At 50.6% G+C, this 27,502-nt stretch overlaps 1 protein-coding gene across 1 annotated transcript; it reads left to right on the plus strand.

The window, feature by feature from the left end:
• The first annotated feature begins 129 nt into the window (after positions 1-129).
• Positions 130-27,341, plus strand: DHCR24 (24-dehydrocholesterol reductase). Its single transcript, XM_058717291.1, has 9 exons — positions 130-473; positions 3,787-3,942; positions 11,450-11,555; positions 12,238-12,356; positions 14,029-14,292; positions 18,064-18,207; positions 23,989-24,186; positions 24,512-24,690; positions 25,650-27,341. The coding sequence occupies exons 1-9, from the start codon at positions 243-245 to the stop codon at positions 25,801-25,803; spliced, it is 1,551 nt and encodes a 516-aa protein (XP_058573274.1). The 5' UTR covers positions 130-242; the 3' UTR covers positions 25,804-27,341.
• The last annotated feature ends 161 nt before the right edge of the window (positions 27,342-27,502 follow it).

The following is a 27,502-nucleotide window of genomic DNA, read 5'->3' on the forward strand; positions in this document are numbered from 1 at the left end:
AGCCAATAAAAGCAGCGGTTTCCTGGTCCGATCTCCGGCGCGGCTCACCATTGGTCGCCAGCCGGGTCTCGGCCCACCGAACCTTTGCGACCCCAGCCAATCGCGAGGCGGCGACGCGACCCCAAGACTCCCCGAGAGCGGGCTGCGGGCGGCGCGGGCGCAGGCGGGCGAGGAGCGGGTGGCGGTGACAGGCGGCGCGAGCTGGCACCCCCTCCCCCGCGCGGCGCGCCGCTGGCCCCACCATGGAGCCCGCCGTGTCGCTGGCCGTGTGCGCGCTGCTCTTCCTGCTCTGGGTCCGCGTGAAGGGGCTGGAGTTCGTGCTCATCCACCAGCGCTGGGTGTTCGTGTGCCTCTTCCTCCTGCCGCTCTCGCTCATCTTCGACATCTACTACTACGTGCGCGCCTGGGTGGTGTTCAAGCTGAGCAGCGCGCCGCGGCTGCACGGGCAGCGTGTGCGGGACATCCAGAAGCAGGTGAGCGACGACGCCGGGCGGGGCGCACCGGAGCCGGTCCGCGGCACTCGGTCGTGCGCGCTGAGAGCGCCACGCCGGGTGCGAGGTGGCAGGCGGTGCGCCGGTTTTGGAGGGGGGTTTGAACTCAAAATGTGATGGGGGGGGGGGTGCTTCCCGGAGAGGGAACGGAGTGAGCAAAGGCCTTCGGGGGACAGAACGTTGCTCGGTGTCTGTGGAGTGCCTACTATGTGCGGAGCACGTGCGGGTCCCCAGAGGGTTATAAAGGATCACGAGATAGGGGAAGGTGAGCCGTGCACAGGTGGCTGCCACCAGTCCCAAGCGGTCTCAGAGCGGGGAGGCCCTCTGGGAGGTGGAGCTGGCACTAGAGACTGGGAAGTAGGGAGGAAGAGGTGTCAGGGGGAGGGTCGGATTTGAGCCAAGGTCCAGAGCGGGAGAAGGTTGGAAGTCAGTTCCGAGCTAGGTTGGGGCGGGGCCTTGAGTTTGGAGTTTACTCTGTAGCAGCCGGGAGCTGTGGACTCCTGTAGACTGAAGGACTAAAGTGAGAAAGTAGCACCCAGCCAGGGCGAGGAGCCTCGCGGCGCGGCTCTGGGCCTGGCGTTCACTCCTTGGGGAGGCATCTCCAGTAACTCTGGAAGCCCTCCTCGGTGTCTGCGCCCCCAGAGCCTGTGCCCCAGCCGCTGCTCACAGTGGAGCCTCCTTCTCTGTGCCCAGCGTTGGCACGAGCATCGGGTCTGGGCATTTTCTTGGCTCCCTCTGCCCCTGCTTATGTTCCTCTCTTAGGGGTGTTAGGTTGCAAGGAGCTTCTGTTTCCTGCCACCACCCTCACCGCAGGTGTAGCAGCCTCCATGTTCTGTTGGCGCAGGGCTGGGTGGTGCAAGCAAGAGTGGGAAAATGGATGCTGAGGGCCACTCCCATGAAGGATAAGACCTTGGACTGGGTGGCAGGATGCAGCGTCTGGAACTGCTTTGCGTGGGCTGCCCTGGCCTCAGTTGATCAGTCACAGCTCCAGAGCCCTGCCTACCCTCCCTTCCCAGCTGCACCCTCTTTCCTAGCTCTTTCCACTTGTTCAGATTCTCCATGTATTTGTCACCGTCCACCCCTCCTCCCCACCAATCAGAGTGTGAGCTCCTTGAAGGCAAGGACCGTTGTCCAACTCACATCGGGCCCATGGGGTCTGGCCCAGAGCAGCCCAGTGAGCGCTTGTTCACCTGAACAAAGCCATAGGGTTCACTGGACAGGAAGACAAGGGGCTTGCCCAAACCAGCCCACTGCCTCGGACCTGCCATGTGCCACCGCCTATGCCCCTGATGTCCATCGTTTCTAATCTCACAGCACCCCTGGTAGGTCTTATGCCTGTTTTACAGGTGGAAAAATTGAAGCTGAAGCCGTAGTGATGTGTCCAAGTGGATATAGCTAGTAAGTGGGGCTGGACCCCAGGTCAGCCTGGTTTTAGAGCCTGAACTCTGACCTATCTTCTTTCCCAGCCCTTTCCATTCCACCCAGAAGGTCTGGTTCTGTTGCCTCACACCTAGCTCGTGGTAACAGCCATCTGCCCAGCCACTTAAGTAGTTGCCCCTTATCTTGGCCGTCCCCACCTCTCTCTGGCACGTGGTCACAAGAACATTGCCTCCCTGCCCAGATTCTTGTTTGGTTCGTATCAGGATCCAGTCCAACCGGTGGTTCAGGCTTTAAAACCTCAGACTCACTTCCTGTGGCCCATCCGATGCACCCACAATTCATTTCCTGCATCGCTGAGTTTGAAGTCCTGGGACTGCAGAGTCAGGCAGGGGCAAGGCCTGCTTGATGGTGGAATCCCACCTCTCACCCCTTCACAGAAATCTCTTCCTCAGTAACCCCCCTCTGCTCGAACACCTTTGTTTCACAGGGTGCTCTGGCCTCTGATGGTACGAAAGTTCTGCCCCATGTTGAGCGGTTTGCCTCACAAACAGCTCTTGCTTCAATGCAACGTCCTCCACAACTTGGTTGCATGTGATAGGATCCAAACTCAGATTGGCCTGAACAAAAAGGGATTTTATTGGCCCAGGTCCTGAAAAGTCCAGGAGTAAAACTGGCTCAGGTATGACTGGATCCAGGATCGCCTGTCCCTAATCTCCCAACTCTCCATCCCTCTGCCATCTTTTGGCTCTGCTTTCCTCCAGGTTGACCTCATTCTCAGGGAGACCCGTTTCCCTGTGGAAACCCCAGCAGTTTCATCCAGCCAGCTCAGCAACCCCAGTAAAATGGGAGCGCCTCTCCTAGAACAGGTCTTACTGTCTTGACTGGGATCCTGGGCCCATCCCTGAACCTGTCACTATGGCCCGAAGGATGGAATCAGACCTCAGTCCTGTGCCCACCTTCTGGGGCAGGGCTAGACTCAGCATCACCTGGACCAAAGGAAGATGGGAATATTAGAAGCATATGATGAGGAAACGGGTGGTTGAAGCTCACAGCGACAGATGTCCTTCTCAGTAGGAAGGGGACACTTCCTCCCGTGTTCCTGATAGGCATGGCACCTCACCGTTTGCTCTCGGTGTTTTGTGTTCTGGTCAGTTAGAGTAGAGGTTTTGCAAAGCTCTTCCTTCCATCGGATTGGTGGTCCTTCCCTGCCCCTACTCTCGCCCTTCAAGTGACACGGGTTAACACACACACACACACACACACACACATACACACACACACACACGCATGCTTAGAACAGGGCTTGGCACATAATGAGCCTCAGTAATGAGTGTTAACTGTTATTCTGTTCTTGACCGTTAACACAAGCGCATCTATCTTTCCAGGTCTGAAGTTGGACAGTCCTGCCTGTGAATCTGGGCTCTGCCCTTCACTGGTTGATTGACCAAATTCTGCTTCTCGGTTTTCTCACCTACAAAGGGGGCTGGTCATCCCGCCCTGCTGGGGTTGCTGGGAGAAGTCAAGTACCCACAGTGTACAGTGGGTGCCTGGCACAGTGGGGGCACCCAGTAGATGGTTTTCCCTTGTCAGGTTGTGTTATGACGGCTACAAAACCTTTCCCGAGCTTCCCAGTTAGAGTTGTTTCCATAGGACTTTGATCCTGTTTTTTAGCCCTTTCTTCATCCTGCTTTGGGGGTGTGGTAACACCTCGGCTTTTCCGTTGGCCACACTAGCCAGGGAGGTTTCAGAGGGAAAGGCCTGTGGGCCTGCCAGGGCCTGGCAGGATGCAGAGGCTCAGTAAATATTTGCTCACACGGGAAGGCGTCACTCCAGGCGCCCTCTCGTGAAAACAGGGCCGCGAGCTGCTCTGGGGACCCCTGGTGGGGCCAGCTCAGTCTCTGTCCCACTGTTGCAGGTGCGGGAATGGAAGGAGCAGGGCAGCAAGACGTTCATGTGCACGGGACGCCCCGGCTGGCTCACTGTCTCGCTGCGGGTCGGGAAGTACAAGAAGACACACAAAAACATCATGATCAACCTGATGGACATTCTGGAGGTGGACACCAAGAAACAGGTGAGGGTGCCACAGTTCCCCGGCTCGGGGAGCAGGTAGGGCACTACCCCTGGTGCAAGTGACTCACAGGGAGACAACTTCAACCAAGAAGACCCCGGCGGGGACGGGACCAAGACCCCTGGTCATCACAGAAGGCTCTGCCATCCTTCAAAACCTCATAGCTTTGGAAGAGATCAGTCATAGCCTTGTTCCCCAGGTGGGGCAAATTGAGCTCAGGGAGACCTGTTGATTGTCAGCAGTTCCATGGGAAGAAAGGATGGGGTAATCGTGGGCAAAGAGGAGAGAGAAAATGCAACCTATTATCCCTTCCCAGTAAGGAAGCAGTCTGGTAAAAAATGGGCTTTGGAGGCGGCAAGGAGGAAGCGTGACCCACTTGTTAATAGACTTAGACATGTGCTTAATCTTTGTCCTGGCCAATGGTTTTTCTTGAAACCTGGCATAAGGAAAAAGGAAATAAGTCTAAATCAAAGACAGCACGGGGGATTGTATCACTTCTTCCTTCCTTCCTACCTTCCTTCCTTCCTTTGCTTCTTCCCTTTCTCCCTCTTTCTTTTCTTTCCTTTCCTTTTTTCTTTACTTCCTTCCTTCTTTCCTTTCTCTCTCTTTCTTTCTCTCTCTTTCCCTCCCTCCCTTCTTCTCTTTCTGTCACAATTTTATTCCTAATGGAAGATCACACAATACCCTAGTAGTAGGGAGTTATTAGATATGGTATATCCACACTATGGCATTTTGTTGTGAGGCCTTGGCCATGTTGCTTAATGTCCCTGTGTCTTTTCTTTTTTCGTAAGCAGCTTTATTGATATATACTTGATATGAAATAGTGCACAGGTGTCCAATGACAATAAATTGTGGCATATGTATGCACAATCAAGACAATGAACATACCCATTGCCCCCAGAAGTTTCCTTGTGCCCCTTGGGAATCCCTTGTTTAGCCCCCTACCTGCCTTTTCCCCCCACATTCCTCGGCAAATAATGGCCTGCTTTGTATCACTAGTTTGTATTTCGAGTTTTATATAAATGGCATCAGGCATTAGGTACTCTTTTTTATTTTGTCTGACAACTTTCACTCAGCATAATTTTTTTTTAATGATTATTTATTTTTGGGGGGGGGGAGGGGCAGAGAGAGGGAGACACAGAGTCTGAAGCAGGCTCCAGGCTCCAAGCTGTCAGCACAGAGCCTGACTCGGGGCTCAAACCCACAACCCAGGAGATCATGACCTGAGCCGAAGTCAGACACTTAACCAACTGAGCCACTCAGGTGCCCCTCACTCAGCATAGTAATTTTGAGATACATCCATGTTGAAGCAAGTATCAGAAGTGCGTTCTGTTTTACTGATGAGTAGTATTCCATTGTTTATATAGATCACAGTTTCTTTACCCATTCACTTATCGATGGACATTTGGGTTGTTTCCAGTTTGGGGCAATTACCGAGTGGCTAGGAGCATTTGTGTACCGTCTCTGTATGGACCTAAACTTTCTTTTGGGTAAATACCTGGAAGTGGGATAGCTGGATCCTATGATGGGAGTATGGTTAACTTTTTAAGAAATGGTTAAATTGTTTTCTAAAGCGGTTGTCGCATTTCACATTCCCACGAGCGTTCCAGTGGCTCCACATCATCATAAACTTGGTGTGGTTGGTCTTAATCCTAATGGGTGTGTAGTGGTAGCTTGTTGTGGTTTAACTTCCATTTTCCTAATGACTGATGATGGGCATTTTTCCATGTGCATACTTGCCATTTGTGTATCTTTTTTGGTGAAGTGCCTGTTCAAATCTTAGGCTGAGTCTTTTTATTGGGTTGCTTTCCTATTATATATTCTAGAAACAAGTCCTTCTTCAGATACACAATTTGCAAATATTTTCTTCAGTTTTTGACTTCTTTTGAAAACCAGAGTTAACTTTGGAGTTCAGTATATTAATTTCTTTCATAGGTTGTATTTGTGATGTCTTATTTAAGAAGTCTTGCCCTAGTCCTATGTTTTCTTCTAGAAGTATTACAGTTTTCTGTTTTACATTTAAGACCTTGATCCATTTGGAGTTAATTTTTGCATATGGTATCAAATGTGGGTGAAAAAATATTTTTTTGTATGTGGATTTCCTGTTGTTCTAGCCCCTTTTGTTGAAGAGATAATCTTTTCTCCACTGAATTGGCTTTGCTCCTTTGTTGAAAATCATTGTCCATATACGTAGGTCTGTTTCTAGAATCTTCTGTTCTTTTGATCTGTTTGCCCATCTGTATGCCAATACCATACTGTCTCGATTGCTGTCGCTTTATAATAAATCCCTAAGAATGAGTTGGGAAGTATTCCTTCCTTTTCATTTTTCTGGAGGAGTTTGTATAAAATTGGTATTATTTCTTCATGCAGTAATTAGTAGAATTAACAGTGAAACCATCTGGGCCTGGATTTTTCTTTGTGAGCAAGTTTTTATCTACAAAATAAAAATTTATAATAGCACTATGGCTCTTCAGTTTGTTTCTTCTTGGTGAGCTTGGTAGTTTGTGTCTCTAAAGCTGTTTGTCTATTTCAAGTTGTATAATGAATTGACACTAGGTTATTCATAATACTCCCCTACTGTCTTTTGAACACCTGTAGAATCTGTAGTGATGCCACATGTTTCATTCCTGATATTGGTCATTTGTGACTCTTCTTTTCTTCCTGACCAGTCTAGCTAGAGGTTAGTCAACTATAGTGATCTCACAGAAGTGGCTTCGGTTTCATTGATTTTTCTCTACTTTTGGTTTGTTTGTTTTCTACTTCATTGACTTCTGCTTTGATCTTTGTTAATTCCTTTCTTTTACTTACTTTGCATTTAATTTTACACTTAATTTGGTCTAGTTTTTTTAAGTTGAAAGCCGAGGTAATTGATTTAGGCCTTTCTTTCTAATATAGATGTTTAGTGCTATAAATTTTCCCCCTAAGCACAGTTTTAAAACAATCCCACAAATTTTGAATCTTTTCACATTCATTTAGTTCAAAATGCTTTCTGGTTTCTCTTTTTTCTTTTTTTTAAGAGAGAGAATGAGCGTGTGCACAGGCAAGAAGCAGAGAGAGAGGGAAAGAGAATGTTAAGCAGGCTCCACGCTCAGTGCAGAGTCTGACGTGGGGCTCAATCCCACGACCCTGGGATTATGACCTGAGCTGAGATCAAGGGCCAGACACTCAACTGACTGAGCCACCCAGGCATCCCTGGTTTTCCTTTTGATATTGCTTTCACTCATGGGTTATTTAGAAGCATGTTATTCAGTTTCCAAATATTTGGGAATTTCCCAGAGATCTTTCTATTACCGATTTCTAATTTAATTCGGTTATGGTTAGAAAACATACTTTATATGATTAGAATCCTTTTCAGCTTACTGAGACTTACTTTATTGCCCAGAATATGGGCTATGCCCAGAAAATGTTCCATGTGCATTTTTTTTAACACATATTCTGCTCTTTAGGGTGGCATGTCAGTTAGGTCAAGTTTGTTGATTCAAGTTTGTTGTTCCAAGCTTTCTATATTCTTACAAATTTTCTCTCTGTGCTATCAATTATTGAAAGAGAGATATTGAAATCTCTGCCTGTGATTGTGGATTTAGTTCTCTTAGAGCTCCATCAGGTTTTGCTTCATGTATTTTGAAGCTCTGCTAATAGGTATATAAATGTTTAGGATTTTTATGTCCTCTTGATTGAATGATTTATGTCCTCTTGATGAATCCCTTTATCATTATGAAATGACTGATTTTATTCCTAGTTATCTTCTTTGAGATCTACTTTATCTGATATGATTAATAAAGTCATTTCATCTCTCTCTTGACTAGTGGTAGCATGGTGTCCACTTATATTTAAAGCGTGCTCCTTACAGGCAACATATAGTTAGATATTGCTTTTTAATCCGATCTGACAATCTCTGCCTTTTAATTGGAACGTTAAAGCCATTTTTATTTAATGCCATTATCAATAAGGTTTGATTTAAAACTGTCACCTTGTTCTTTGTCTTCTATTTGTCCCTTTGTTCTTTGTTCCTATTTTCTTTCTTTTTTTTTTTTTTTTTTGTCTTCTTTTGGATTATGGAATCATTTTTGTAATCCTATTTTAACTCTTTGGTTGGCTTACCTGTAGCTTTATGTTTTGTTCTTTTGGCGGTTGTTTTAGGATTTATAGTTTGCACTTTACTTAGCCCAGTCTACCTTCAAATGATAGCATCCTATGTCATGTATATTGTAAGAGTCTTGCATTAAAGTACTTCCGGTTCTCTTCTTTCCACCTTTGTGCTATCGTTGTCATACTTTTATATGTTGAAAACCCCAGAGTACATTATTATTTAAAAATCTGTTATCTTTCGAAGAAATATAAATAATAAGAAAAAATCTTATATACTTACCGATGTAGTTACCATTTCTTCATTCCCTTGTGTTTCCATATGGTTTCATTTTCTTTCTGCCTGAAGGAATTCCTTCAACATTTCTTGTGTGGTGATTTTGCTGGTGATGAAGCTTTTAGCTATTGTAATGTCTGAAAATATTTTTCTTGTTTTTGCCTTCATTTCCTTTACATTTCTTTTTTATTTTGGGGAGCTACATATAACATAAAATTTCTCATCTTAACCTATTTTGTTGTCAGTGGGGAGAGGGGCAGAGAGAGAGAGGGAGAGAGAGAATCTTAAGCAGGTTCCATGCCCAACGTGGAGCCCAATGCAGGGCTTGATCTCACGACCCTGAGCTGAAATCAAGGCAGACGCTTAACCAGCAGACCCACCCAGTTGCCAAACGATATTTTTTTAAGTAGGCTCCATGCCCAATATGGGTCTTGAACTCACGACCCTGAGATCAAGAGCCACATGCTCCACAGACTGAGCCCACCAGGCACCACAGTCATCTTAACTGTTTCTCAGCATACACTGAACAAATTCTATCTTTGTGATTTTGGCTACTCAGTGTACCTCATAAGTGAAATCATACAGTATTTGTTTTTTTGTGCCTATCTATTTTGCTTAGCGTAATGTCCTTAAGGTTCATTCATCTTATAGCATATTGCAGAATTTTCTTCCTTTTAAAGGGTAAACAATATTTCATTGTGTGTGTGTGTGTGTGTGTATACAGACACCACATTTTGCTTATCCATTAATGTGTTGATGGACATTGGGTTGTTCCCATGTTTTAGCTATTGTGAATAATGCCACTAGGAATGTGGATGTACCAATACCTTTTCAAGTCCCGCATTCAATTCTTTCGGGTATATAGCCAAAAGTGGGATTGCTGGATCGTATGATAATTCTATGGTTAATCTTTTTTGAGGACCTGCCATACTGTTTTCCACAGCAGCTATACCATTTTACATTCCCACCAACAGTACACCAGGGTTTTAATTTCTCCACATCTTCACCATCACGTGTTATTTTCCAGGTTTTTGTTTGTTTTGTTTTTTGATAATCCATCCTAACACATTTTAGGTTGCCTTCATTTTTGAAAGTTGTTTTCACTGGGTATGAAATTCTAGACTGATAGGGTTTTTTTTCGCTGTAAGTTAAAGATGCTTCACTGTCTTCTTTCCTGCATTGTTTCCAACAAAGCAACCTCTCATCCTGATCTTTGTTCCTGTGTGTGGAACATGTCTTTTTTATTTCTGGCTGCTTCTAAGATTTTATCATTAGTGTTGAGCAATTTTATTATGATGCCCCTTGGTATAGTTTTTTTTCCTAATTCTTGTGCTTGGGATCCATTATAATTTTCACCAAATTTGGAAAATATGGGGGTCATTATTTCTTCAAGTGTTTTTTTCTGTCTCCTGCTCTCCTTTGAGGACTGTCACACATCTCTGAGACCTCTTAAAGTTGTTCCAGGGCTCAGCTCACTGATACACTGTAAACATTGTAAAAAAATTTTTCTTTGGGTGTTTCCTTTAGGAGAGTTCGAATTGCTGTGTCCTTGAGTGCACTGCTCTTTTTTCCTGCAGTGTCTACTTTGCTGTTGATCCCAGCCAGTGTATCTTTCATCTCCAATGTTGTTTTCATTTCTAGAAGTTTGATTAGGATCTTTTTACTGTCTTTTTAACATCTCTACTTAATTTTTTGAATATAGGGAATATAGTAATATAATTACTGGTTTATAACAATTATTTTAATGTTCTTGTTTGCTAATTTTAATATCTCTGCCAAATCTGGGCCTATTTTATCAAAACAGATTGATTGATTTTCCTCCTTTTATGAGTCAAATCCTCCTGCCTCTTTGCATACCTGGTAAACTTCGACTGGGTTCTAGAAATTGTGAATTTTACCTTGTTGGGTGCTGAATATTTTTGTGTTCCTGTAACTCTTCTTGAACTTTGTTCTGGGACACAGCTATGTTACTGGGAAATAGTTTGATCCTCTTGAGTCCTGATTTTTCAGGTGGGGTCAAAGCAGCGGGTAATCTAAAGATAGTTCTTCCCCATTGCTGAGGCAAGGTCATACTCTCCCCATTGCCTTATGAACCCTGAGGTTCTCCAGTCTGCCTTGTGAGAACAGATATTCTTTCCTTCCCTGGGCAAGCCCTTGGCATTGTTGCCACTTTCCCGAGCCTCAGCCTCAGGTAACTTCCTTACGTGTATGCACTGATCATACTTCATTGAACGCTCGGTGGGCATCCTTTGCGGTTCTTCGAAGTTTTCTCTGTGCCGTTCTCCCCTCCGGTACTCTGTCCTGCAAACTCGATTCACCTTGGTCTTCTGCGGCTCTCAACACAGAGTTCACTGGGCTCCACTGCCTTTCCCCTCCCTGCACTGCCTGATTCCAGGGAATTAGGCTGGGCGTTCACAGAGCTCCCTTTGTTTCCTGCCTCCCAGGGGTCATTAACGTCATTGCCCAATGTCCACGATGTTGAAACTCTCGTTTTGCTTATTTTGTCTGCTTCCTGCTTTCAGGCAGCAGGGTAAATCTGGTCCCTGTTGCTCCATCTGGACTAGAAGCAGAAGTACACTTTGGCATGTTAATGTGTCTATTAAAAATTGTGTTTTCCAAGAATATTTAATGGCAAGGGATGATGGTCATAGTGTTAAATTTTAAAAAGCAAAGCAGAAAAATATGTGTATGCGTGCCTGAATTTGTGTGTTATGTGTGCGTTACATTATGACATGCAAAATAGCCATACATGCTGTGGAAAAAGACTGAAAGTAAACACACTCCAGTATTAACACTGATAGCTAGGATGACACGAAGAAGTAGGCTGGATGATTTTTGTCTGCATCATATATGCTGTTTCTTTCAAATAAATGAGCACTTCTTCTATAATCTCAAAGAAAAATAATCTAAGTATTAAGTGTAACGATATTTGAAAGGACGAGATTAAACACTAGCAAACCCAGCACCAGAAACCCCATTCACTGTAACGAAAGCTAGTGTCATATTCTAGAAGGAGGCCATAAACGGCATGTAGAAATCCTGTGTGATTGTGTGAGAAGATTTGGGATGACACCTTCTGTGTGGAGAAGCCCCCGGTGGCCCTTGCAGCCTCCTTGTGACCCAGGGTCTCTCTTCTTGTATCAACAGATTGTCCGTGTGGAACCCTTGGTGACCATGGGTCAGGTGACTGCCCTGCTGACCTCCATTGGCTGGACCCTGCCTGTGTTGCCCGAGCTGGATGACCTCACAGTGGGTGAGGACTATAGGGTCAGAGCTGAGGCACCGTGTTGGTTCAGGGGCCGCCACTATTCCATCCGTGACAGAAACCACCATCTCTGTCCACCTAGCCCCAAAGGCAGGGCGTTCGCTGCCTACCTTTCCATCTCTGAGCAGCTCAGGTTATTAGGCAGCACCTTCTCCTCTCTGGTGCAAATCTGCGTCCCTGTGACTCATGTCCGTTATTCCAGTTCTGCCTTGTAGAGTGAACACAATAAGTCTAGTCTCTCTCTTCTTCCTCAGGATTCATGATCCCCAAAGCTTTTCCTTTCCAGGGCAAACACCTTTAGCTCCTGTAACTATTCCCACAGAGCACGGCATCCTGCCACCCAGACAACCCCCCTTTTCATCAAGGTCCCTCTTAAGATGAATGAACATGGTTTTCTAAGCTGGGTCTGGCCAGAGGTGAGGGTGTGAACGCCTTTGACAAGCTCTCACATCCGTTCCCCTACGCTGGGAAAGCCCTCAGGTCCTGTCCTAGCTCCTCCTTCCCTCTCCTCTCCAGATCCAAAGAGATGGGAAATCTATCCCAAGCAGCCAGCCCTGTCACGTCTCCCTTGTGCTGTGAGCAACCCCAGCTCCCATGAAGTGCCCTTTACCCAATCCCCCTTGAACCTACACCCTGCAGCTCTGCCTGGCTAACACACGTGTCTCTGCAGGGGGCTTGATCATGGGCACGGGCATTGAGTCATCATCGCACAAGTACGGTCTGTTCCAACACATCTGCACCGCCTACGAGCTGGTCCTGGCTGACGGCAGCTTTGTGCGATGCACACCGGTGAGTTCAGAGACGGGGGACATCCCACCAGCCTGCCCTGGGCATCAAGGGTCCGGGGGTTGGGGAGGGAGGGACCCTGGGGATGCTTCACTTCAAACACACCTTTTCGGTCTGGGTCTGTATTCATAATCACAAAGATTGATATAGCCCCTTACACGTGCTCAAATACTATTATAAATGCTTCATATGTATTAAGCCATCTAATCCTTCGATAACTTCCTGAGGTAACATTATTAGCCACATCTTATAGATAGGAAACTAAAACACAAAGAGGTTGATAAACCTTCCTGGGACACACAGCGAGGAAATCCCACACAGCTGGGATTCAAACCCAGAATATCAGGCGCCCAGATCAATGCCCTTAACAATTCATCACTCCGTTCTGCCTCTCTCAGGGAAGTCAGGCCTGAGCCACAAAGCTCTATGCCGTATGCTGTGAGGTCTAACTGAAAGTGGCAAGAGGGGTGGTTTGGAAAAAATAAAAGATAATTCTGCCCGGAGTGGGATGCAAACATTTAAGGTGTTTTACCCTAATGAGCGGGACAGGATTGAGACTTTAAACAAACTCAGATTGCCGAGCCTATCTAAGGGGCCCCTGGATGGTAGGGACAGAGTGACTCTTTAAAGGAAGATGGTTCAGAGAGTGACCAGGGTCGGTGGTCCCATGGAAGAGAGTCCGGGGCAGGCTTGAGAGCACTGGTCTCAGACAAGGATTCACACCAATTCAGCACATTTTCTGAAACACTTGCCTGGGCCCAGCCTTCCAACCTCGTTTATTACCAGCAGAGAAAGGAGACGAACATTCGAGAATCGCTCCCCTTCTCTGAGGCCCATTTTCCTCACCTGACAAATGCATCATCAGGAGCTGATGGTAGATGCCAGATGTGAAGCTCCTAATGTAGAGGCTGGGTACCCGGCAGATACCCAGTTATTACAGCTGCTGTCTGACAGTGTAGCGAGGCGGGGGCCCAGATGGCCCACGTCCACCGTTGCAGAGACTTCTGCCAGCCTGCTGCCGAGCTCCCCCGCTCCAGTCCCCTGCCCCAGTGCACCCCACCCCGCCCGCACCAAGTGCATACAGCATGAGCAGTGACCACACGGGACTGTCCTCTTGGGTAAGGGCCAGACAAAGCTAGACGTTTTCAAAAAGCGCTTGGTTAAAATCAAAGAATCTGAATTAGAATGACCAGGTGAGAAGTCTCCAAGACAAATACCAAAACGAGAAATGATAAGGTTAGAAGCGGATTGCAGAACCAGATGAGGTCTTGCGGGAAGAACGCTGGGTCGGGACTTAGGTGACCCTGCCTGAGCCCTGGCATCCCTGTGCTGACTTGTGGGATGCCTCGGGTCACATGGGAAGCCATGCCACTTCTTAGAGCCTCACTTTCCTTACTGTTCAAGTGGGAATGTGAGTGCTCTGGGCTGCCAGGGCAGGGCTGGGGGGTGGGGTAGAAGGAGGTTGGATTTCACAGCTAATGGACTGCGAAAGCCTTGTAGGTTTGAGGAATGGCCCATTTTGATGTTTCTGGGCTCCTTACTCGGGTTCCCACGATGAGATAGTGACAGCAGGAACTTAGCCGAGGCCCTGGGTCCTTTGCACCCCGTTGGCTGTGTGCCACGGCACGGGGTCCGGGGATTCAGCCTCTCAGCATGTGTTGACTCTGACTCACAGTCGGAAAACTCAGACCTGTTCTACGCTGTGCCGTGGTCTTGTGGGACCCTGGGCTTCCTGGTGGCCGCCGAGATCCGCATCATCCCCGCCAAGAAGTACGTCAAGCTGAGGTTTGAGCCAGTGCGTGGCCTGGAGGCTATCTGTGACAAGTTCACCCGTGAGTCCCAGCGGCCGGAGAACCACTTCGTGGAAGGACTGCTCTACTCCCTGGATGAGGCCGTCATCATGACAGGGGTCATGACAGACGAGGCAGAGCCCAGCAAGGTAGGCCAGGGTGTCAGCTGCCAAGGACCAAGGACCAAGGACCAAGGCCCGGGGAGAAGGAAGGCCTGGGTGGGCTGGGGCTGAGCCTGTTCCCCCACCCTGACCCTGGCAGCACATTCTTTGAGGCTGTGGCCTTGGTCAGCCCACCTGGGGTTTGGACCCTGAGATCTAAAGTCAGAGCTGTCTGGGGCCCCTGGGTGGCTCAGCCAGTTAAGCGTCCGACTTCGGCTCAGGTCACGACCTCACGGTTCGTGAGTTCGAGCCCCGTGTCGGGCTCTGTGCTGACAGCTCGGAGCCTGGGGCCTGCTTCACATTCTGGATCTCCCTCGCTCTCTGTCCCTCCCCTGCTCATGCTGTCTCTGTCTCTCAAAAATAAATAAATGTAAAAAAAAAAAATTAAAGTCAGAGCTGTCTGAGGGATGGAAGCATCCATTTACTCTGCCCTGACCCCCTGCCAGATACGTGTGTGTCTCTTGATAGGTGTAACCTTTATCTTCACTGCAACCCCACTATATACATGAGGAAACCGAGGCTCCGAGAAGTCACGTAAACATCCCCCAATGCAGAACCGAGATTTGAAGGATGGATTTGATGCCTCGGAATCTGGATTGATAGCCGTTTAATGTATAATTTTTAATAGCAGCTTTTTCGGGATTTGTATTCCTGAGAGACTTGGAACGTGTAAACGAGTGAAAGGAAGGAAAAGACCCAACCTGTCTAGAATATGTTATTCTACCCATAACAATATTGAAGTGTATAAAGAAAAAGGAAAAGTTAAAGTGGGTCTCTTTACCCAGGCTCACTCCCAGAGCAACTACTGTGCATTCTTTTTTTTTTTTTTTTTTTTTTTTTGAGAGAGAAAGAGAGAGTGCACGGGGAGGGGCAGAGAGAGAGAATCCTAAGCAGACAGAATCCTCTGCACTAACGATGCAGGGCCCGACTCGGGGCTTAAACTCACAAACCAAGAGATCACGACCTGAGCCGAAATCACGAGTCCAACGCTCAACCGACTGAGCCATGCAGGCGCCCCATCCCTGAGCATTCTTCAAGGTGTGTGCGTGTGTGCACGTGGACGTGCCCTCCTTTCATGCCATGGTGTCCCGCGATTGCATGTAAATATTTGACCCAACCCATTGCTCAGCGATGAACATTTATCCTGCTTCAGGTGTTTTGCTCTTACAAATAAGATTGCATCAAAGATTCTCTACCATCTCTCCTTGGCCTCTTGTGCAAGCAGTTCTGTGGGATTGAGTCCAAAATTTGGAATTCCTGACTTAAGGGTTTGAGCATATTAAATACTGACAGCTACAAGCAAACAGCCCTTCAGGAAAGTTGTGCTTCTGTCCGCTTCTGGTGACGGCGTGTGACAGTGCCTTTCCCCCACCTTCTTGCCAGCACTGGATAGGATCGCGCCTTCATTTTGGCCAATCTGATAGGGTTAAAAATAGCATCTCGTTTTATTTTGCAGCTTTCGGGTCACGTTCGAGGTTAGAACATCTCTTTGTCCGGTTTTTCAGTTTGTTTGTCCTCAGCTGTGATCGCCTGTTCAAATTGGCATTTTCTGGTTTAGTGTGATGTACGCATTTCTCCACGCGGTTACGTTGCCTTCAAAACGGTCATTTCATGACTGCTGAACATTGTGTTGAGCTAATGCCCTGTCATTTACTAAACCGTCGCCGCACAGTTGGAAATAAGTTGCTTCCAGTCTTTCCTTATTTTAGTTCATGTAGCCATGAATATCTTTTGTCTGTGAAGGGAAGAATATCTGAAAGTACATCGAAGGATAGGTACTCTTCAGCCTCCTGATCTATACCGGTATACTTAAAACATTTTAAAATTGTAAAGGACTGAAAATCATCTGGTACAGTTCCCTCTCTAAACAAAGAAACGAGGCTCAGAGAGGGAAAGAGACTTCTCTGAGTCCACCCAGCTAGCATGGGGCAAATTTAAATTCAGGTCTCTGATTCCTAGTTCAGTGTTATAATTTAGCATCATTCACGTTGACCGCTGTGCCCTGTGCATGGGCGCCGTGCCGGGCACTTGCCACGTTGTCTCTTCTCGTCTCCCAACCACTCCAGGGCGGGTAATGGCTCCATTTTGCTGGAGGAAGTATACAGTGCTGAAAGCAAGGCTCGGGGAGGCTAAGAACCCTGCCCAGCGTCCGCCCAGTGTGTTGGAAGGAGAACAAGCAAATTGGCAAACAGTGTACAGGATGACCCCATTTTTACAGATCAGTGTGTATGCGCAGAAAAGAAAACCGAATACCCCGTGGTGTTTGTAGGTTCCTCTGGAGGGTGAGGCTCTAAAGGGTCTTCTCTTTCCAAGTTGCATATTTCTGCAGTGTTTCCAGTGTCCACAAGGTGTTTACGTCGCTTTTGGAATTGGGAGAAGATATTAATAGATTTTTTTTTTTTTTTCACAATGCTCACACTCCCAGAGTCCGCCATTCAAGGTTCTCTGCTGCCTAGGTTTGGCCTTGTTGTACAACAAGGAAAGGGGTTGAGTCCTTGCTCTGCCTCTTGCCAGCCCTGTGGCCTCAGATGCTCTGTTCAACCTTGATGGCTCTCAGTGTCCTCATGAGCGAGACGGGGACGGCTCTGCCTTGCAAGGTTGTGGAAGGGATAAAGAACGAACACATAGGTGCCAGTGACACCTGCCCGGAGCACGTTGTTATGGTTCTTCTCCTCCACGAGCTACCATGGGGCTTGCTCGTCTTGCCTCTGCTCCTGCCTTTACCTCTCTGAGGGTCCCCTGGCAACATCCTGCCCCTCCTGCCTGGCCTCTACTCTCTGCTGTCTCCTAACCCTTTGCTGTGCCCCAGCCAGGTGTGATCTCACCTCACCCGCCCCATCAAACTCAGATGCCTCTCCCACCCCCTAGAGAAGGTGGTCTGACCCGGGGCCCGAGGGCAGTGTGTGTGTGTGATTCCTAAGAAGCACGGAAAAACTGCCACAGAGTTTATATTTTTACTGCCATTTTACATGTGAAGAAATAGGCTGAGAGGGTGACCTGCCCAAGGTCAGACGGCGGGTGGCTGGGCCAGGGTCTGGCCCCAGGTCAGGAGCCGGCACTCCTTCTGGGCCGCCAGCCTGCCTCTCTCCTAAAGCATCTGGCCGGATGTCATTTCCTGGGTGAAGAAGGTGAGGCGCAGGGAGTCTAAGTCATCCCAGGGCACACGGCTTGTGAAGTCCTGAAGCATTTAAGACTGAAGCAGACTGGCTCCCTATGAGATTCAGGCATTGAGGGCCACGGGACCCGGTGCCAGGGAAGCTTGAGGTGCATTCTCTGAGTGTCCTTCACCGATGGGGGCTGCCTGGGGGAGCGCAGTGCCCAGAGGGTCGTGAGGCCCGCTCTAGGCGGCAGGGAAAGTGCCACGGTCAGTTAGTGCTGTTGGTCGCGGGACCTGGTGACGAGGGGTCAGCCTGGCGGGAGGGAAGAGTGCTCCCTGCCTGGAGCCGTGCGTTGTTCAACATTTGCCCTTTCGTTTTCCCAGCGAGGAGGGGCAGCAGCCGGTGCGGGGAGGGGTGGCTGAGCCCTCTAGGCTGTCGGGAACTGGCTGTCAGGCCCTGGGTGCACTGCGTGACCACGCTCCGCTAACAGGATACCCGCTGCGCTCAGCCTCGCTGGGTTTTCAGGAGTCTCGAGGGTGGTAACAGACACGAAAGCTGTGAAAAGGCCAGGGGTGCGGAACCGAAGCCGGGTATCACCGTCACACCCTTGGTGGCGTTCGGTCCCCGTCTGTAGCTGACACGATGCCCTCTGTCATTGCAGCTGAACAGTATTGGCAGTTACTACAAGCCCTGGTTCTTCAAGCACGTGGAGAACTACCTGAAGGCAAACGAGGGGGGCCTGGAGTACATTCCCTTGAGACACTACTACCACCGCCACACCCGCAGCATCTTCTGGGAGCTCCAGGTGAGGCTCGGGTTTCCCAGGAGTCCCGGCCTGCCCCGGCCGGCTGGGCAGGGAACCAGGATGGCTGGCATTGCAACCGCACTGTCTCCCTGGGGGAAAGAGCAGCTTTGTCCCAGGGAACCAGACAGCCTGTTGCACGGCGACACGGTCGTCCCTCTCCGGGGGAACAGACCACTCTCACTTAATAGCAGGCTGGCATTGACCGTCTGCCACCGAGTGGGGCGCGGGGCCAGGTACCTGGCAGAACAGACACCTGTTCCGCCCTTGAGGGACGGTAGCCTCGCCAAACTGACAGACTCTGGTACCGTGAAGGGCCGCGGGAACAGGAAGCGGAAGCAGCTAGTTCTGCCTAGGGTCAGAGGTGGCTGTCAAGCTTGGCCTTGAAAGGTGAGCGAGAATTTGCTTTTGTGCATGGAGGAGTGAGGAGCAAGTGACATTTGAAACAGGGGTGTCGGGAAGGCCTCTCAGGGGGTGACTTGTGAGCAGGGACCTGAGCAGGGGAGGACAAGCCAGGCAGGGCTCGGGGGGAGAGCGTTCCAGGCAGAGGAAGAGCCAGAGCGTGGGTCCTCAAATGGGCTACGTGGGTTCTTTTGTTTCTAAGTCATATAACCTAAAAATAATCATTTTAATGTATAGAATTCAGTGGCATTTAGAACCTTCATGATCTTGTGCAACTATCACCAAAGTTGCTGAGGGCCTTTGGAGGAGAGGAACGGCGGTCCGGAAGCACCAATGAGGCAGCAGGAAGCAGTATGAGCCCCCTCCCTCACCTCCATCCACCCCAGATGGTCGTGGGAGAGGAAATGATACCGCCGAGGAGGCCTGCAGGGGCCAGCCAGGCTCCAGCTGAGAGCAGGGAGAGGAAGACAATATTGAGAGAAGAGATTGAGAACGGAGGGGCTTTGCTGATGTCAGACCACGAGAGCACAGGGGAGGGCCTGGGAGACAAGGGGGTGTTGCACTGCAGTAGCAGGTAACAGGTAACGGGACACCTGGAAGCCCCTGGTGACTAGGTTAAACAGGGGTGACAGGCCTAAAGGAATTAAGCCCGGTGGTCTCCTAGGAGGAGGTGGTCAGTTCTAATAGGTCTCTCGGGCCGAATGTGATGGGGCCGTGGCGCAAAGTTGGAGGAGTGAGGCATGGAGAGTCATCAAGACCGGGGGCCTCGGGGATTCCGCCACCTCCGTTAGCCCTCCCTCGGACAGTGTCAAGGCCCAGCAGTTGGCGGGCAGTTTTGCCAAATGCGGGAGACACCATGGGGAGTGTCTTTGTTAAGAGCAAGGACATTAAAGAGACAAGAGAACGAGGACCAGCAGAGGACACTGGGGAGGGCATCCGAGAGGTAGCGGTGACGTGCAGTAATCGCTCCTCACGCATTAGCCGTTGTGCCGGACCCCGTGCTCGCATGATCTTGATCTTCCTCACAGCCCTGGGAGGGGGAGTTCTCTGGTCTTTCTTTTCCACTTTACAGATGGGGAGACTGAGGCTCAGGTCTTCCAAAGTAACGCAACTCAGTAAGAGATCGAGTATATTAGCAACTACCCCAAACTTACAGCATTAAAACATCTGCCAGATTATGACTCTCATTTTTGGTTCTGTCACAGCTTTCTGAGGGTCAGGGATTGGGGAGTGATCTGGGTGGCTCTGGCTTAGGGTTGCAGTCAAGCGTCATCCGGAGGCTTGCCCAGGGATGGAAGATCTGCTTTCCAGAAGGCTCCCTCGCACGGTTGTTGACAAGAAGCCTCTGTTCCTTGCCATGTGGGCTGCTCTAGTGTCCTCACGACAAGGCAACAGGGGCCTTGGTGCCTGTTATGACCTGTCTCCTCACTCTGCCAGTCCCCCCCCCCACCCCCGTGCTGTTTTGTTAGAGCAAGTCCAGCCCATGCTCAACCAGAATAGCAAAGAATTTGTGGGTTGTTTTTTTTATTTAAAAAAAATTTTTTAATGTTTATTTACTTTTGACAGAGAGAGAGAGAGAGAGAGAGAGAGAGACAGAGCATGAGCGGGGGAAGGGCAGAGAGAGAGGGGGACACAGAATCTGAAGCAGGCTCCAGGCTCCGAGCTGTCAGCACAGAGCCCGACACGGGGCTCGAACTCAGAGACCACGAGATCATGACCTGAGCCAAAGTCGGACGCTCAACCGACTGAGCCACCCAGGCACCCCAGAATTTGTGGGTTTTTTAAGATTACAGAGTTCGAATTCATAATGAGGTTCGTCTTATATTTTTGTGCTGTTAAGCAGTGGCTGTCCGGCCTGAAGTTAAAGGCAGAATCTTGTATGATGGGTGATTTACAATGGACATTTGCACACAGGGCATCTGGGTAGAGCACCACAGTGTCCACGACAGTGGGATTGCAGAAGCTGGGACTTCTAGAAAGAAGGGGTAATAAACCATGTCACCAGCAAGTCTTTTCCCCCTCCCCTGAGGTTAACTCCTCCTCCTCCAGGCAGCCCTCTACCCTAGTTCCTCCTTGCTGAATCCACCCTTTAATCAACAAAACGTGACCTGGCCTGGGTGCTGAACTGCCCAGTCCGTTCCTGTCATACCTGGGCCAGCCCTTCCGTCACCCAGCTCAGTTAATCAGCAATACCTGGGGTCAAGGCCAGCTACATGATCTGCCGGACCCAGTGCAGAAAGCAGGGGAAAAGTACCATCAAAGGCACTAAATGATAAAGCCTTTTCTTTTCTCCCACAGTCTCTCTCTTCATAAATATTTGCTATTTAATGTTCTAAGTAAAGAAAAATTAATAACTTAAATTATTGGAATGACTTTACTCTTCATCTTTTAAGCACAAATATAAGAGCGTTTAACTCTTCATGCATATGAATTTCATTCTTAATGGACCAGTAGAAATGCTGCACAAAACCAACTCAGCTATTTTTATCTCCCCTCCCGGTGACATGCACATTTCACGAACACTCCAGGGCGGCTTACTAACAAGTAAGGAAGGACTGAAGAGGAAGGAGACTCTGAGCAGCCCCCCCTTTCCCTTCCCTCTTATGTCCTCATTGCCAGCCGGCGTAAGTGGCTGGCTAATACAGGGAAGTAACACAAGTAGGAAATGTTACATGGGGTTCTTGGCTGTTCATGTTTCTTAGAACGTCATTGCCACAGGGCCTGCCTTTGAGGTTTGGGGTCCTGGCTCAGGCCAGGCCCCCTGGATCTGTAGTGGGGCCCAGCAGAGCAGAACAGGCCAGTAGTAGGCTGGGCCCAGGTAAAAGGCAAGGGCAGGCAAAGAGCAGGGGACCAGGAGTGAAGCCAGGGACACGGGACCTGAGGTCACTCAGAGGCAGAAAAGATGAATGATGGTGCGGACAGGTGGGAAAGGAGAAGGGCGGGACGGGGCATGCTGTTTAAAACTTGAGCTTTTCTGAGGTTGAGATTTGGGGAAAGGAATGGTTCTAGCTGACACTTGCGGGCAACAAAGGACTGTTTTTAGGGGAAAAATACAAAAGGCGCTTAAACGTGAGAGAGGTGATGGGTCCCACTCGTAGTTAAAGACGGGGTGGAACAAAACTACAGGAGTCTCATCTGTCACCCTCAGGATGACGGCGAGGCAGAAGTGGGAGAACACTGTTTGGCCTGAGTGTGGGGAAACAGCGCTCTCGTGTTGTTTGGGAGGGTATAAAATGGTACAAAGTCTTGAAATAGTATCCATTGAAATTTCATGTACTCTTTGAACCAGAATTTTCCATTTCTAGGAATTTATCTTACAGGTAAATGAACGTGCAGATGGGCAAAGATACATATACAAAGGACGTTCGGTGGAATAGTCTGGAAATAATCTAAGTGCTCATCATCAGTAGGGAACGGATGAAATAAATCAGGGAACATCCATATAGGAGGGCAATGATCCGCAAACATTCTCTGTGAACGGCCGGATAATAGTTAGGTTTTGTGGACCATGAGGTCACTCTAGAGGCTCCCTCTACCCATATAGACAATATGTAAATGAATGGGCCTGGTTGTATCCCAGTAAAATGTTATCTGTGGACCAGATTTATCCCAGGAGCCCGAGTTTGTGGGTCCCTGCAAGTAAGTACGGTGTTAGGCACCCACGACCAAGCATGTGTGATGGCTCTCTGTGTGCTGATGCACAGGAGACAGTGATGAGCAGGAGGCTGTTAGATGCCATTTGTGAGCTGTCTTTATTTGTTTATTTATTTTGAGGTGGGGGAGAGAATGAGTGGGGGAGGGGCAGAGTGAGAGAATCCAGCAGGCTCTGCGCTGAGCCCCAACTCGGGGCTTGATCCCACGACCCTGAGATCACAACCTGAGCCGATATCAGTCAGCCTTTCACCTGACTGAGCCCCCCGGGCTCCCCAGTGAGCTGTTATTTTTTAAGCCCATCTGCTTGTCTGTGCACCAGATGTCTCTGATTCCTAATGGTGGTTGTGTTTGGGGAGGGGAAAGAAGTTGGGTCGGGGAGGAAGGAAGTGGGGTCGGGACTAAGGGGGGAAACGGGGTGAGGGACTACGGGAAAGGAGGCTGCTTTGGACTGCTGGGATTTCTGCTGTGGGCGTGTGTGGCTTTTCCTAAAGCAAGCGAGGGAACAATGAAAGCCGTGCTGCACCTTGCACTCCCGTGTCGTGTGCTGAGACCCAACAGCAGAGCAGAGCGCAGACGGGTCCCTCCCTCATGGGAGCAGGCTGCCAGCAGGAGAGCCGCTTCCAGGGGAGAGGAGGGAGGAGTCACTCAGCCTCCAAACTCAGCACCCTGCTTCCTTTGGGAAGCCAGCACTGACCCCTCTGCTGATGTGGGCCCTGCGTCTTTTAGTCCCAGCTCTCCCCACACGGTAGTCCCATGGCCTGTCTCTTCATCACCTGAGGACAGGGACAGGGATCACCCCAGCGACCAGCATGGAACCTCCTAATTGTTGAACAGGACAGGAATGTCCTTGGCTTCAAGAATGGGGTAGCAGGTGGACAAGAACACTCGGGAAGACAGACTTGGAGCAAGGGGAGGGGGAAGATACTGAGCTGGGGGCCAAGGTCTCCGCTGTTGGGGCTGGGCAGGCTTGCCAGCTGGTGGGAGCCCTGGAGGAGCTGGTGGGCAGCGCAGGGTGTGGTCGATTTGGGGGGGTAGGCTGTGAAGGGCTACAGGCACGAGAAGAGAAGTGGCTAGTTCTGCCTAGGGTCGGAGGTAGCTCTCAAGCTTGGCCTTGAAAGGTGACGAAGAACTTGCTTTTGTGCATGGAGGGGTGGGGAGCGGTAACACGATGAATGGGAGTCAGAGAAGGCTCTCGGGGGATGCTGTGAACCAGTGGGCTTGTCGATGACCCTGAGCCAGACCTTGCCCACTCCGGTGAGAGCCGCCCCTGGCTGTGTGACCTCAGGGAAATTGCTTAAGCTCTCTGAATATCACTCTTCTTGTTCAACAGCATGTATTTTTCAACCACTTATGAAATGCCTGCTCTGTGCCAGCCACTCTGACCCCAACAAAAAAACAGCAATTATAACTACCTTATTTTGCTGCAGGCACTGGGCTGAGTGCCTTCCAGTTGGTATTTCGTTATTCCCTCAAGTCCTGTTTTACAGATAAGGAAACAATGCTCAGAGAGGTGAAGTAACCACCCCAGACCATCGCAGTGGGTAAATGTCCGAGCTGAGAATCAAACCCAGACCCAGTTGGGCAAATCCCGGGTACCACCGTGCCCCTCCTGCTGGAGGAGTGTGCCCTGTCATGCTTCCCCGAGCACGGACCAAGGACCTGGCCCTGACGCATGGAGACATAGCCTTCGTGGGCCTGTTGTCTCTATGGCCAGCCTTTGTCTTTCAGGACATCATCCCCTTCGGCAACAACCCCATCTTCCGCTACCTCTTTGGCTGGATGGTGCCTCCCAAGATCTCCCTCCTGAAGCTGACCCAGGGAGAGACCCTGCGCAAGCTGTACGAGCAGCACCACGTGGTGCAGGACATGCTGGTGCCCATGAAGTGCCTGTCGCAGGCTGTGCACACCTTCCACAACGATATCCACGTGAGCCGGGGCAGGGACTGATCCTGGGCACGCTTGCCCTCTGGGCCTCCGTTTTCCCAGCTGTAAAACGGGCCTGCTCAGCGATGGCCCCGATGGGGAGCCCTGATGGCTCAGCGAAGGCATGGGGGCTGCTAATGAGCACTTCTGTGAGCACATTGTGTCCACTAATGCGGTGAAATGGAGGTGCTCTCGGCTGCGGCCTGGGGGATTGGGAGTGAAGCCAGAGAGGGGGTTCCCTGGGGAGGGGTGGGGTGGGGTGGGCCAGCCGTGAGCCTGTCACCTGTTGGAGAAAAAGCACCAACGCCCCTCTCCCTGGTCCACCCAGGTCTACCCCATCTGGCTGTGCCCGTTCATCCTGCCCAGCCAGCCGGGCCTGGTGCACCCCAAGGGAGATGAGGCAGAGCTTTATGTTGACATTGGAGCCTATGGGGAGCCGCGGGTGAAGCACTTTGAAGCCAGGTCCTGCATGCGGCAGTTGGAGAAGTTCGTCCGAAGCGTGCATGGGTGAGTGGCCCAGAGGGTGGTGCGTTTCCTCCGGCCCCAGAGTGCTGCCACAGGGGTGTAGAGCAAGGGCCACGGTGATCAGTCCCGGGGCCAGACCGGCTGGCTGCCTAGGGAGCGTGAGGCCCCAGCAGCCTTGGTTCGGGAAGCACCTCGCCAAAGTACAGAGGTGGGATTGCAGGGTTTCTCACCCTTCTTCCTCCAGTCCTCCTCCCATGAACACACCAGCGTCCCCCAGCTGCTCGAGCCAGAGCCCCACCATCACCCTGCTCCCCCTGCCAGAGCAGATGACGCTGTGGTTTTAGATAGGTTCGGGGCTGCTGCTCCGGGTCGGAAGAGCACAGCTGAGGAGGGAGGGGTTCATGACTTGAAAGCCACGCCGGGCCCTGGACGGCATCGCTCAGAAACTGGCCTGGGACAAATGCTTGATGCCTTGAACACAGACACATCTCAAAATAAGTAGCTGATTGGGAAACACACACACACACACACACACACACTCAAAACAAAAACCAGGATAAAGGAGACTTGTACGATTCCATTTACACGAAAGTCCAGAATCCATGGGGACAGAAAGCAGCTCTGCCTGGGTCAGTGGGGGTGACGGACGGCACAGGGGCATGAGGAAAGTTTGGGGGGGTGATGGCCCGCGGTCATGGGCTGGACTGAGGTGACAGTTTCAAGGTTGTATACAAATGTCACACTGAGTCAAGTTGTACCCTTTACATATGGGCAGTCAATAAAAAAAAAAAAAAAAAATGAAAAGAAGGCAGCCCAGTGGCCCCCTCGGCAAAATGGGGGCGAGCGTCCCTGTGCCGCCCTCCACCACCAGCTCGGTGGGGTTGAACGAGAGATCCTCCAGGAGTACTTCCCACGCCACAAGGCGTGTGACGCGTGGGGGACAGCTGGGGTCCCGCGGGTCCTTTTCCCCTCCCTGCAGCCTCCCCTCCTCTGCTCTGCAGGTTCCAGATGCTGTATGCCGACTGCTACATGAGCCGGGAGGAGTTCTGGGAGATGTTCGACGGCTCCCTGTATCACAGGCTGCGGGAGCGGCTCGGGTGCCAGGACGCCTTCCCCGAGGTGTACGACAAGATCTGCAAGGCCGCCAGGCACTGAGCAGGGGCTGGCCCCGGAAAGACACAGACATGTGGGTGGGCCCCGTCCCCCAGGTGCAGGAGGCATCTTCTCTTCAGGCAAGCTTGCCGGCCCTCCCAGATCCACCCTTCCAGAAAGAAACCCCTCCAGAGATCTCACCCGGACCACGCCAGCGGCTCCCAGGGGCGGCCGAGTGGAGTGCAAAGGACATGGGCTCTGGAGTCAGACATACCTGAGTCCAGTTCCCAGTTCCGGCACTCATTAGCTGTGTGACTCCGGGCAAGTCACCCAACCCCTCTGAACCTAGCTCTTGGCCCGTTGAAAGGGGGCAACAGTACCCGCCTGCAGGCCACAGTCATCCAGGTCGAGCGCCTGTCTCCTTGGAGGTGCTGGATACGTGTAGCGGCGGTTACTATGGCTTCCCATTCAGCACCTCATCTGACTGGCGAGCTCCGGATTCAGCGCCGGGTCCAGGAAGTCTCCGTGCGAGGTCACCTGGGCACAGGTTTGGCTGGAAGGGTTGAAGGGATGCCCCAGAGCTGGACTGCGGGTGCTTCAGTCAGCCAGAAGCACTCCGCGCCGAGACAAGGAAGGCTCCTCTCTCCCCCTGGGCTCTTGGGAGGGCAACAGATGGGGCAGGCAGGCCCAAGATGTGCTGTGCCAAAGGTCCCAGTCCAAAGTTCCCTCTGCCGCCCTTAGTAATGCCCTGCCCCTTGCCCCTTCCCGCTTAGGCTTGCGGGTCCATCCCAGCCACCCCCCACGTCTCGGAGAGGACCTTGTCCTCAGAGAAGACAGCACAGACTCCTGCCCTAGCCCAGGTGGAGCAAGTGCCTCCTGCTCTGAACTGGGTCCGGAGATCCTGGGCCCATCCTTGGCTCCTCAACCCTCCATGCCTCATCTGGTCCCCAGAGCGTGCCTAGTCACGGTGGGGGTGCATCCACGCTGCTCTGCGGCATGCGGTGGCGGGTCAGGGGTGGACCACACCAAGCAGGAAAATGGAGACTTGGTGAGGATTCTCGCTGTGGGGCCGGAAGGAAAGACCATCAACTTGATTTCTCCAACTACTCATCCCCCTTCGTTCTCCCCCACCCACAGCTGTAGTTAATTTCAGTGCCTTACAAATCCTAAGCTCAGAGAAAATCAGCTCCACTTCCCTTCCAGAAGGAAGGGAGCCTCCCCAGGACCTTCCCAACTCGTTAAAGTTTGATTGTTTATGCAACTCCATCTGAAGAACCGCCCGGCCTCAGCTGAGGACCCAGAATCTGAGAAGGAAGTGTGTCTTGTGGGGAGCTGGGATTAAGCCAACTGTGCCAGGCGGTGACATTCTGAGAGAGAGCACTGCCCGAGAGGCAGGGGCTGGCTTTAAGTCCCTGCTCCCTTGTCAGCAAGCCATGCTACCGTGGGCAGGTCAGTTAGGCCTCTGAGCTGTGGCCCCTCATTTTACCCTGTCGGTACAGCCGAGACCTCCCCGGGCCCTCCTGCTGTGGGAGCACATGCCTGTCTTAGTGTGCTTGCAGCGCCCCTGGAAGGTCAGGTGAGAAATAAATCCTCCAAGTGAACACTTGGGCTGTCTCTCAAGGTCCTTCCTTAGGTCCGAGACCAGCTGTCATGTCGCTTTCAGAGAGGCGCACCTGTGGCTTGCAGGGAAGTGTCTGTCCCGTCTCTGTAAGTTGCCAGAATCCTGATGGAGCCAGTCTCAACACACTGCAAAGTGTCTTAG

This window comes from Neofelis nebulosa, chromosome 2 (genome assembly GCF_028018385.1).
Source record: "Neofelis nebulosa isolate mNeoNeb1 chromosome 2, mNeoNeb1.pri, whole genome shotgun sequence".
Classification (NCBI taxonomy): domain Eukaryota; kingdom Metazoa; phylum Chordata; class Mammalia; order Carnivora; family Felidae; genus Neofelis; species Neofelis nebulosa.

Coding starts and splice junctions, on each gene's coding strand:
- DHCR24 (XM_058717291.1), top strand. CDS start 243: ATGGAGCCCGCCGTGTCGCTGGCCGTGTGCGCGCTGCTCTTCCTGCTC. Junction 3,943..11,449: donor AGGTGGACACCAAGAAACAG/GTGAGGGTGCCA, acceptor TTGTATCAACAG/ATTGTCCGTGTGGAACCCTT. Junction 11,556..12,237: donor GCTGGATGACCTCACAGTGG/GTGAGGACTATA, acceptor GTGTCTCTGCAG/GGGGCTTGATCATGGGCACG.